This window comes from Zonotrichia albicollis, chromosome 1, assembly GCF_047830755.1.
Source record: "Zonotrichia albicollis isolate bZonAlb1 chromosome 1, bZonAlb1.hap1, whole genome shotgun sequence".
NCBI lineage: Eukaryota > Metazoa > Chordata > Aves > Passeriformes > Passerellidae > Zonotrichia > Zonotrichia albicollis.
Genome location: NC_133819.1, coordinates 21,914,274 through 21,926,956, shown reverse-complemented (window position 1 = coordinate 21,926,956; position 12,683 = coordinate 21,914,274). Strand labels below are relative to the sequence as shown.

Below are 12,683 nucleotides of genomic sequence, written 5' to 3'. Positions count from 1 at the left end.
TTTTTGCGGATGGTAAATTCATTGCCAGCAGAAAATACCTGCCATTGCAAATATTCCAGTTATAGTTCCACCAGGTTTAAAAAAACCTCCCAAGTACAAGTAGTTACTTTGACAGTTGACTATTTCATAATATCAGCATCAGTATTTATTCAGCTTCACACTTTCCAAGATATTTTTGCTACAGTCTGCTCCTATCAAGATGCACACTTATCAGGTTGATTCCAACTACAGACCTAAACTGGGACCTCTCCATTCCATATCTGGATTTCTAATGCTTCTGAAGTATGTAAAGTATACAACTATATGGCACATAAATCATTGGTGCAGTGCAGTACTTCCAGTCTCCATCTTCTAAGACCTCTGGAGTTTCAGTTCTTGTCCCATTCCTCAGCTGGCACATGGGTGTGTTCAGAGTTGGCTCAGTATGGGCAGCTCTCTCTCCAGGGTTCCTCTAGCAAACTGCTCTCTTGCCACTCCATCAGATATAACTTCTCCCATGTATAGCTGTGCCCTTTAAAGTCACATATTCCAGCTGGCAGAATCCTTGCTAATTGGCTCTACTTACCATTTTCAGTTTATTTGTTTCAGTTGCTTATTAGTACCAAGTATAATCCTTATGTCATGTTCAAAAATATTATACTGTTATAAAATATTCATTGTTATTTAAGGAGTAACCTTTCTTTATTTTTTTTTTAAGGACTGTCCAGACAATCTGGTGGATATGTTTTTTTCATTTAAGGAACACTCCCTGTACTTTTCCAAAAATATTTTATTTAGAAATCAGCCTACAGAGCTCCATTTTATGCATGAAGGAGATTTAGTTACTAAATGTTTTCCTCATCTTTAAAATGATGGAGTCCTCCATTACCTTCAGAAGCCTCAGCTTATGTTCGTTCCCACTCTGCCTGTGCTCTCACACACAGCTGCAGACTGGCTGCACACTCACAGCTCTCTCGCCATAAAGTAATTTCTGGAGATGAAGATATCTGAAGAAGTTACATTCTCTAGTATTCCAATGCAAACATAAACAGGGTGGACTCTGTTTCTGTTTCAAGATTTTTTCTGCTCTGTCCTCAGCCAATACTGAAACATCCACAGCAGAATGACTTGATGGCCATGTTAGTCTCCATTTATAGATACATCAGCTTCCACTAAGCAGCACCAAACCCTTAAATTCTGCCTTCCTTGAGCTGGGTAGCATTCCCTACCCACCAGCCCCTGCATAAGGCTTGACTTCAATAGTGTTGCCTTGTTACTGTACCTGTGGCCTATCTGACCCTGGAGCACACAACCAGCACTTGACGGTGCTTGTCCACTATTTATAAATATTTTGAGCCTGGCAGAGAAAGCGCTTCACAAAGGGAAATGGAGAACAAGCACAACGGGTAGCAGCAACAAACAAAGCAGCAGCTTGGACCAGAAGGCAACGACACAGGCAGAAAACAGGGGAATTTGAGAAATCCTCTTATCTGTTGGGGACTGGGAGAGGAAGGAGCCAAGTCCTTCCCACAAGACCCATCTGCCAGGCAGATGCCTGATCAAAGGGAGGTGGTCTTCCAGGAGCCAAACATAAGTCACTAGGAAATCGGTTTATTTTTAGCCACAAGCTTGAAACGCTTAAAGCTCAGCCCGGTGCTGAAGCCAGTACTGTGCTTTAGCTATGAATCAATTGAACAGGGTGACAGGAAAGAATGGGCTCTTTGTCCATACAGCAATTTAATTGCATTGTATTTTTAACTGCAAAGAAGCTCCAGGAATTAATTTGTCTCAAAAGGCTCCTGAACATCATGTTAATATTAATTATTCAGTTCTTAGCCTCCCAAGAATACTTTAGTCTCTAATAGCTGATTTTCAGTGTCTCTTATTGGAAATATTCTCCTGTTTTCCTAAATAAAACAGTCTATTGCAGAAGTATAAAAAACATTGGTGCTGCTACTGAGTCCAGTGAAATCAGGATTTCAAGCAATGCATTATAGAATTCTGATTTCATATATCACTCTAAAATATGATAACCCATCTCAATATTTTCTTTGTAGCATGTAAATGAGTGAAAGAGAAGAAAAGCTATTTTCAGAGACTTCTAAGATACATTCCACTACTTTTATCACATACCTCTGTCTTCTGTAGTTTCTTTCCATATAAACAGAAGAGAAAGGAAGAAGAATGAGTTTTTAGTATGCAGGTACACATGGTCAATAAGACCAAAAAATTGTAAAAAGAAAAGTACTGTATACAGAATGAAATTTTTGCTCAAAATATTTCTACAAAATCACTTCTGAAATAAGCATATTTACAAATATACTACATCAGAATAAACTGCCAGAAGCTGAGGGTGATATACCAAGACAGCATAGCCTACTTTTCTACTATCCTCATCTTCATATTTTTTATTCCAAATGCTTCTTTCCTTACATATTTCTGAGCTGCCCTCAGCCTACCTCAGTCTGGCACACCAGCAGGGGCTGTGCCACGTTGTTATGCCAAACCACTGGGGCTGTGCCCCAGCCACAGCACTGCCTGCAGCTCAGCCTGCCCTGCCCTCCAAGCACAGCAAGGACCTAGACACAAATGACTTTGGGAGACAGTTTCATCCAAACACAGATGATAAAGTCAGTACCTTGAACCTTTTTTTATTACAAGCAAAAGACATAAATCCCTCTGGTTTTATATGAAATTCACAAAAGAATTAAAACTGAAAAAGACTAATCAGGCTAATATAATCCATTTTGCCTCTCAGTGAGCACTGATATCTCTACACCAGGAGAGAACTTGAGCCTTATTTGCAAATTGCAGATCTTTCCCACCAAAAACTGTGCTTGAATTAATTTCAGGTTAAGCTGACTAAATATAATTATCTATTTAATGAAGGCTGTGGTTAAATGCTTTGCTGACTGATTGAGAGCTAATCTTGCTATATTTACTTCATCATGAGGAAACATTTATAATTTAATCAGATCATACTCCTGCATTTCCTTTGTCACATACAGTAAAATCATAATCTGATCATCTAAAAAAAAGAAAATAAATTACTAAATGAGAAATAAATTTCAAATTTGGATCAAGCTCTCTAAAACCACATACAAATGTAAGAATTGCTTGAAAAATGTTAATACAATAAACATGTTACTGTATAAATATTGTTGAATTTGGATTTTTTAGATTTTTTGAATTGGTCTTTTCATAACATAATCAGCTATCACATGAAATACACATATTTTGAAATTCTATAAAGAAGAACAAAATGTACTTACTTGTAACCCCAAGCAGTTATTCCTAAAACGAGAGCCAACACTAAAATGGTGCCAGCAATAGCCCCTATTATTATATTTGTGCTAACCACGCCTGGAAACACAAGAAAGACGAAAAATATACATGGTTTTAGGAGAAAAATACACAAAACCAGTAAATGCACCATCTTTCAAAAACCAGCTTGAACAACTTTCACTAGGCTGATTGTGATACACTCCTGAAGCATAGCACGGACATAAAAAGATCATCTGTAAATCAAGCTTTGACTTCTGTGTCTGTTTCCACTAACTGAATGCTTGTTACACAGGAAACCTATGCCAGGTATCCCAAAACAGTATTATCAATATTAAACTGCTGTAGATTACATCCTTACAACCTGCCCTAACAAATCCATGGAATAAAAGTGACTGCTTGTTTGGTTTTGTTCAGATCCCTTCCACAGCTGAATAAATTAATCAAATGAAGGATTCTGGAAGATGTTCCCCCACAAGGATTTCTAATGACCAGCATTTACAAGCTCATTTTTCTACAATATATTCCTTTTGTACGCAAGACTAAAGCAGAATAAAAACTTCCACTCCAAAAGTGTAAGTCAGGCATTACCTGACTACACTCCATCTAGATGTGGAATGTCCCAGTAACCTTTTGTTTGTCTAATCTATCAATATACCTAATAAGGCCACTCAGATGACTGGGACAAGAATGGTGAAACTGGACCCATTGATACCAGTTCCCAAAGATGCACTGGCTGAGGCTTCATTTACAAACTTCTTTTATACTTTACAGTGCTTCTGCTGTGGGAGGAGAGAGGGGAACTAGGCTCCTGATGCTGCAGCATGTTGTGTACTAGCTGAAAAAGTAGGAGACCTAGTTTTGCTTAATGAACTTTCTTCAAATCCAAGCATTTTCAATAGCTGGTAAAAATTACAACAACATACCTTTATTGATGGCATCCTTATCAAAAAATAGATCATCTTTGATATGAGCACTGCAGTCATCTCCTCCCCAAAATCGGTCACAGACGCATTTTATTTCATTGCTACAAACCTGCAATTAAAAGTGTAGCTCAGTAAAAAATCAGATTATTCATCCATTCCCGTAATTAATACTTCAAGTATAGGTACAATGATAAAGCCCTAATTTTACTGCTCACAAAATTTTGCAAAATAATTTTTAATATATAGCAATTTTTTATTTATGTTAGGTGTAAATGAATTAAATGTGCTATTATGTTTTATATAAATAGATGCAATGTTTATCCAATACATACTTTAACATAATCTATATTTATAGAAGCATTTATAATTGCTTTAGAAGACTGACCTTAATGATTTTTTTTTCAAAATATGATGAAGTGCATGATTTCAGATAAATAAGGAAGTTTTAATGCAGTGTACAAGACAAAAGACATTATGAGAGAACAACTTCCCTGATCTCAGCTCAGTCACAGGGCCCTGGACATTGTGTGAGGGACAAGGGGGCTCTCCAGGGCCACGGCAAAGCCGCAGACTGCACACCGAGCAGAGAAACTGCCAAGAGCCAGCTCTCTGCCCTCTTTTCCAGAGTAAAGGAGCTCTCAGCCCACAAAATCCAACAACTTTATGAATCTTCTTGGCTATTTATGTAATAAAGAGGGAATTAAAAAGAACAGGTCTCTGGAAGAACAAAGACCCAAGCTTCTCAGTTCATAAACCTTTGTATTTATTCTCCAGCACATTGCCTGAGGAAATATCAATCAAGTTAGCAAAAGTGAGCAAAAACATTGATTGACAAAACTCTGTAAAACTAATACATACTAACTATGACTCATTGTTTAGGATGCCTGGACTGAAATACATTATATTTAGTTATGTGCCTCCTTCCCTTTTCGCTTTCAAAAAGTTCTCCAGTTTTACGATGTCTAGAGTCACACTGGCCTTCCTGAAAGGCCCAGCTAGTAGACTACACAAGGCCAGGTACTCAGAAAAAGCAGTAAAAAGCATTGAAGAGTGCAAGAACCTACCCCGTGTCCTGAACAAATCTGGCTGTCGGTGGTGCCCGGGCAGGTGCTGAAGTTGAAGGCCTCGGTGGGGAGGCAGCGATGGTCCAGGCACACCATGTCCGGCCCGCACGGCGTCCCGTTCTCCACGTAGCCCAGGTCCGTGTCCTCATCCAGCTTCACGTGGCCACCACTGCAAGACAGTCAAGAGGGCCTTGGAGACTTGTGCTGTGCTTAGATGGGGCTGCTTGAGGAACTGGGCCCAGGGCTGCTGCCTGCGTTTCTGTGCTGCACAGTGCCCAGGAGCAGGTAAGAGTAAGTATTGGCTCAGTGACCTCACTGGGCCTGAAACAAACTTAACCAGTGTATCTACATCAAACATGAAATCATGAACACAAGGACCATTTCTCCTGTGGAACAGCTTGAGTTAGACAAAACTCAGTTTACTTGTTAAGACATCATTTCGTCTCACAGCTGTGTGAACCTATCAGAACATACCACATCTATAATTAGAATTCAGCTACAATATAGCAATGAATTAGGCTACCAGTTAACTTTGGCAGTGCAGGCATATGTGTAAGTATTCTGGGTACGTGAAGTACTTGGCAAATATTAAAGAATGCAAAATCACAGGGCCTGAGAAGAGCATTACCTCTCTAAAGGCAAAATTAACTATTGAGGGGACTGCAAAACTGCCCCACAGGCAGTTAATTTTCCGAAGCTTAACAAAGGTTGAACTGCAATAATGGTTATGTGTTAATAGGAAAATAAAAAGGAAACAGTTTTTCTCCATTTAGGAATAAGAAAGTTGCTTTTCTGTGCAAGATGGATATTGTTTGTTCTGTTTTCAGGATTTCCAATTACCTGCAATTGTAGACCTTTCCATAGTGCAAGATTGATGTTGTAATTTCACCATCAAGTTCTCCAAGTCTGGGCACACTGGATATATTGGAGCACAGAAGGTACCCACAAAGCACATCCCTGCATTGAAAGAATAAACAGATACTCATAAAAAATAAAATTCAATGAAAATGGACAAGCAAAAATATGACCACTTGCTTGGTAACCTATGTGTTATTCCTTGCTTTTCTCCCACTGCCAATAACTCCCATAAATGATGCTGTTTCCCAAGAAAATTCTTCCCTTGTAAGATAGATTTGGAAAACTCTGTTTTTATACCACATTAACAAAAATTTCCTGAGTAATAACAAGCAAGGAGCTGTCAAGAACAAACCACATCAAATTGATTTAATGATCTATTAAGAAAAAGTAACCAGTCCATAGAGGAACAACAGTAGATACTGGTTCTAAATACACTCTCATAGGACACATATGTAGGGGAACTATAGACACCAAGTTGAATTAAAGTGCTGAAGGGACTTCACTACTCATGTGTGGAGACTTTTGCACTGACAGAATAGAAGGGTCCGACATTTCCCATATTACTGAATATTTTTTACTTATGAATTTGTAATGGAACAGAAATAATGTTGCCAGTTTAAAAAGTGGGAAAGAACAACAGTTCACCTGTAGGCAGGACTAGAAATCAAATGTCATGGACAAAATGGAGAAATTTTAAATGCGGTTTGATAAGGACAGGTGAAAGGTCCAAAAATTGGCAGAAATAATCAACTGCATATATTCAGAATGTGAAATAATGCTTTAGGCAGTGACTTGCAGGAGTATACTTGGAAAGTTACAACACCATGAAAAGTGAAGAAAATATAACAATGCCATGGCACAGCATAAAAAGTGAACACCACACCAAGGTGTGAAACCAAAGGCTGCTCTCCTCTGCAGTGCTAACCCTCACTGAATACTAGGAACACTTTTGGTCCAAGCTCTCCCAAGCTCAGATGGTGCTCTCTTGTCAGGGATCATCTCTTCTTGGCACCCTACTCCCTCCAGGACTTCTTGCACAAAGGTCTGCAGAAGAAGGCCAGAAATCTGATCCATAGAGAGGCTTTTTGAGTCTCTTCATGCCAGCTAAAGAATGGGATCAGGGGTAAGAACCTCATTCTAGTAGCTTTCTAAATGGATCAACTTACTGTTTATTGCACTGTACCCAAGAGTCCTTGTCTCTTCCACAGTTTCCTTTCTCAGTCCCCTCAATATTCAGCTTCTCATAGCAGTACCTGTCAGCAGCCGTCACTTCTAAAAACGGAAACAAATCTCTTCTAAGATGATGACTTTGAAAAGCCATGTCCTGAGAAATGGGGATACACAATCAAAGCAAGCAGAGCTTCCCAGTTTGTGAACTGACACACCATGATCTGCAGGTGGCCCATGAAACTCTGCACAGTGCTCTTCTTGATTAAAAGTTTTATGATGCTACCACAGGACTTTTGTTAAAATTTTTTCAGATTGATGAGAATTTATTCATGAAAAATGTCCCAACTGAAATAAACTAATGAACACAAGTACAGGCTTCCTAGATGGTTATTAATGAGAACTAAAGTTTCAGTTTTCAGTCACCAGTAAGTTAATCAACACTAGAGAAAGAGCTGGAAATGAGGATGGAAAGACAAAAGGAAAGGGGAAAGAAAGGGAGAGACATAGTGTTCTAGATATTTTCAATGGTTCTCAGTATGTCCCTTCCATAATTTTTCTTAGCTAAGATAGTCTTTCAAGTCACATGCATGACAACCAACTTAGAAACAGAAACATTCACTTACTTTCACCCCAGATATATTTACATTGCCGGTCTCTGGTTTTACATCTTCCTCCAAAGCAAATACCCTAGAAAATAAGAAAAAAAAACCCCAGAAAATATCTCAAATTATTTGATTTTCCAAAATATGTATTTCTATAATGCCAAGATTAGTCACACGCTTTATACTGGGGCAAAGAATATGTGATTCTATCTTCTTTTCATTAAAAACATGACTAGCATCTAAAAGTCATCAATCTTAGTAGAACTGTCCCAGGTGACTTCCAAAGATCCTAAAACAAAATCCATAAAAAGCAATCTACAACAGCAGAAAGAATGTAAAACAAACTGAAGTCCTAATTACCTGTCTGTTATCACACGAATATCCATCCATTTTATGGATATTAGGAGAACACTATAGAAAGAGAAAATAAGTAATAGATCATAGATCAGACAAGCATGAAAGCAATGTATACAACAAAATTAATATGAAAAACCATTTCAGTACCATTCTGGTTTTTTAAACATCAACAGATTAAACACAATTTTTATGCACCATACTATACAAAACGTTCATAGTGATTTTGAGATTACAGGTGGGGCTTTTTTGTTTCATGAATAGAAGACACAAAAATCACCTGGCTGGAATTTCCTGTGCAGTTCTCTGCAATATCACAATCATTCACTGCTTCTCGACACAAAACTCCTTTAGGTTCAAACTGGGGGAAAAAAGCACAGAAAATTAGTGTCTTGGTTTCTCCGTACCTTGCCTTAAATGCAATGCTTCCTTACAGTTTTATCTAAAATAAAAAACGGAAAATAGTCACGTGCTGACTGAAGTGGGAAGAGTCTCCTTTCCCTGGTGTGTACACTGCACCACTCAAGCCATTTACGGGTGCAAGTGGTGCCACTCTCTGAGGCACCCCTCCCAAGGGCACGGATTGTGGGGCTGAGCAGGAGAGGTCTCTCCTGGAACAGAGGAGCCCTGGGGTGTCCAAACCAATACTGCAGTGGCTGGCAGCATCACTCCTTTTTCCACTTTTCTCCAAGGAAGTATTTTTCCCAAAGCAGTTGGGGGAGAGGCTGATGGAATCTGCTCTCTAGAGGAACTCCTTTGGAAGTTCTCTCCCAAATCTGCCCTAAACCAGGTCACTGTGTCTTTTTGTGACTATATTGCTTTTCTTTAAAGAACAGAAGAAGTCATCCTGATCTTCTCTCTAGGGATGAAGAACACTGCAGAGCTCTACATACAAACACTTCGGTTATTTTAATCCCCCATTGTTGTTGCAGCACAGGAACTATTAATAAATGTACTGAATTCTGTACAGTTTGACACTCTTTTCTAAGAAACTGGATAACAATGAAAAGTGTACCAGTGACCTAATATAGACATTTTGGCTAAAGAATTATGTGCTAAGTCTCAGGACCTGGAAAAGAAGGAAGACATCTCATTTAGGCAATTGTTAGTGATTCTGGTATGGACATATTACAGACTCCTTATTTTTCCTCAGAGTTTTCTTAAGACTTTGATACACAGTTCATTTTGCAGGCTTGTGATTTTTTTTTTTTTTTTTTTTTTTTTGAGATCTGCATGCACATACATTTTTCAGGGGACATCTGTTATCTCCAAGATGGTGTGAACAGCACAAATGTTGTCAGAGACACTACAGGATTCTGGGATGTATAATCACCATGTATTGCTTGCAACCCCTCCTTCACTCCTGCTTTCAGGCAGGATGTTACAGGGGAAGGTAACCCCAAGTTTCGGAGCCATTATATAGTCTTTTGAGTTGTCCTGATAAACACAGTAGTAAAATTCTACTTTTCTGTTCATTCACTCACCCTTGCCACTCTGAAGGGAGATAAACCCTTCTCTCTTTTGCAAAAAAAATAAGGTAGGTATACAAAAGCTTTGTTTTGTTCTGATAGTCTTTAATACGGTGCCTATGTGACTTGGATTCTTGAGCAAAATTCACCCACACTGGCAATTTGCTGATTTTTTTTTAATATTATTACATTTAAAAAGGGAATGTGCTTAGGGAAATGTGATCTGTTCCAGCATAATATGTGCTTTTTCTTTTTTTAACATTAGGATGAGCACAAAGTCAAGAATGTGATCCGCAGTTATTATTAATGATCCTCCTAAGGGAAGGAAACCCTCAAATGTGCAGAGACAAAGATAAAAATACCACACATAGTACACCACAGTTTTAACTACATTAATACTAATTATCTTTATTACTAAATTAATACAAACAACCATTTGAAGTCACATTTAACAGGGCTCCCTTACAGCCACGATCTGGTTGAACCTCCTTTTACTATTTACTGATGTATCAAGAAGAATAACAGAGTTTACACAGGGCTTAATTCCCTTTACTCAATGGGATTTCTAAACAGTCCAAACATGAGACGACACAGGCAGACCAAACTGAAACTGAAGTCAGGTGTCTTTTAGGCAAATCCTTCTGAGTAATTCTGTGCTTTTGTGTTTTTACTCCATCCTTCCCTCAGACACTCTGTGGTATGATTTTCCCATTCAGTTTCATGGGGCAAACCCAGAGCAACACATATGGCATTGGGAGTGTCACCTGGATAAGGATGCATATGTTCACAGAGTGACAGACTGGTTGGGGTTGTGAGGGACCTTAAAGATCATCTAGCTCCAGCACCACTGCCCCTAGGCAGGAACACCTTCCACTTCCTCAAAGACCCATCCAACCTGGCCTCAGGGATGGGGCATCCACAGCTTCTCTATAGGCAACTTGTTCCAGTGCCTCACCATCCTCACAGTGAAAAAACAAGGACATCTAACAAAACCTTTATGGTTCATTTATCCCTTAAGCGAGAATGTCTAATCTAATAAGATCTCATAGAACTTCAACCTGATTCAAACTTGTCTGAAACTGGAAGGATTCAATTTACCTCTGCATTTGATGACTGTCCCTGCCCCAAAAAGCCAAGCCTAAAAGACAGAGTACAGCCTCAGAAAAATCAGATTTCAGCCAGTTTTAAAAGGTAAGCTTTCAAAAGAGTAATCACAAGGTCTGCAAGGGAAAATGCATGTGCTGTAGTGCCTGCAGCCACCAGGATGCATTCCCAGCAGGCTGTGAGGGTCACTGTCCTTACCCGGCACTTGCGGCAGCAGAGCCCGTTGCTGCACTGGGAGCCCGCGGTCAGGGTGCAGGTATTGCAGCACTCTCCTCCTTCACTGGCACACTCCTGGGAACACACACACACACAGAACAGAATGCATGGACAGCACATGAACCCCATGCTCTTAATGCTCCTCATCTTAGCATGCTATCTGTTAATGAATGGATTTTCATTCATTCTTTTAGGTACCTAGAGGCAGAAATAGGCATCTACTTGTGGAGCATGAAACTGACGCTTGTGTGCAAGATAGAAAATAATTTTTCTAACTTCATATTGCCATTAAATACTAACATCTTAGCACTGAAGAGTGTTTCCATCTAGGAAAATGCTTTCTTTCATGCCTTTGAGGGCTTGATTCTGCACAGCCAGCTATTACTCTGAATCCTTGGGCACACGACCTTCACCCTGCTGGTCTTCCTCCACTTATCATTCACAGCAGCAATGTGCAGTACCAACTCTCAGAAAAATCTAGTTGCTAATTTAAAGTACATTGCACTTACCGCTATTGTCCCACAGTCACATTCCTCTCCATCTTCCACAAAGCCATTGCCACATTCTGGAGGATCCAGAAGCTGAATGGAAATTCAGAAATCAAAGGGCATGTCTCTTTTATAGGAATCATTGTCATATTTGCTCTGTGCAACATGGTTTTTAAGCTAGCACTTTAAATGGATTAACTGAAATAGTTTCCATGAATCAGAGTGACACAACACAAATGAAGCATACAGAGAATGAAGACTCCTGAAAATTGATACAGCAATGCTGCCAAGTCACATGGTATCTTCTGTGAATAGGTGTCACTCAACAGTAAATTCAATTTGAGCAGAAGTTACAATGAAAAACAAAAGATATGGCAATATAGGGGGAAAAAAATAAGGATATGACAATTTCATTATCTTCATAACAGTTGCAATTGCTGTTGTTCTGGAGTTCAAGTGACAAGGGCTGAAAGGTTAAAGCCTCCACTGTAAGTTCAAAAGTAGTAGCCATAAAAAGTAGTCCTTTTATGTGGCTCAGAAATGCTTGGGAAGGAGAGATGCTTGGCTTCTTTGTCAGGTTTTGTTGCAGTTGGATTTTTCTTTCCATTTTTCTCTACCACAGTTGGGAACTTTTCCCAGTTTTCTGTAAGTATGTATTACACACAAGCAGATGTGCACAGGGAGTATTCCTGATGAGGCTTTCTCCCTTTCCTTTCAGCCTTCCCAGTGGACTGTAACTTAAAAGATCAAAATCTTTATATTTGTACGCCATAACCTCTTCTAAGGAACACTGATATTCTGTTCTTTCCAGTTTAATTTTTTCTGTCTTCCTAAAACCTTTAAAGGTAGTTCTTCTAAAACAAAATATTTTTTCCTTTGGACATAAGAAAACATAATAGTAGCTTTTATTACATAAATGAGAAGGCATTTAAGTGTGTCACCAGACTAAAATTTTGCAGTTCAGCTCTTGAATTCTCCAATTAAACTGGGACCATTCCAGAAATCACTCTGCTCCTGAGCCATCTGCACAAGCACAGCATTGTATGTGGTGTAGAGCATTTCTCACTGGCTGCTGCCTTTCTGTCTGGAGCCCACAGGATGGAGCATCACCCCACCAACTTCACTGTGCCACCAACCACAGCCTGGCACAGGCTGATGTGTTATTATTACA

At 39.2% G+C, this 12,683-nt stretch overlaps 1 protein-coding gene across 12 annotated transcripts in view; it reads right to left on the bottom strand.

The window, feature by feature from the left end:
• Positions 1–12,683, bottom strand: part of ADAM22 (ADAM metallopeptidase domain 22) — a 136,630-nt gene that overhangs the window by 28,506 nt on the left and 95,441 nt on the right. For 10 of the 12 annotated variants that reach the window (XM_074535587.1, XM_074535599.1, XM_074535637.1 and 7 more), the window contains 11 exons: positions 11,534–11,605; positions 11,007–11,099; positions 8,516–8,596; positions 8,242–8,292; positions 7,903–7,966; positions 7,276–7,381; positions 6,092–6,208; positions 5,252–5,420; positions 4,188–4,296; positions 3,252–3,342; positions 2,113–2,130 (listed from right to left, as the gene is read on the bottom strand). In XM_074535587.1, coding sequence (XP_074391688.1) covers positions 2,113–2,130; positions 3,252–3,342; positions 4,188–4,296; positions 5,252–5,420; positions 6,092–6,208; positions 7,276–7,381; positions 7,903–7,966; positions 8,242–8,292; positions 8,516–8,596; positions 11,007–11,099; positions 11,534–11,605 — 971 coding nt within the window. The remainder of the gene's footprint in view (positions 1–2,112; positions 2,131–3,251; positions 3,343–4,187; positions 4,297–5,251; positions 5,421–6,091; positions 6,209–7,275; positions 7,382–7,902; positions 7,967–8,241; positions 8,293–8,515; positions 8,597–11,006; positions 11,100–11,533; positions 11,606–12,683) is intronic. The other 2 variants (XM_074535607.1, XM_074535625.1) reach the window with 1 other exon arrangement.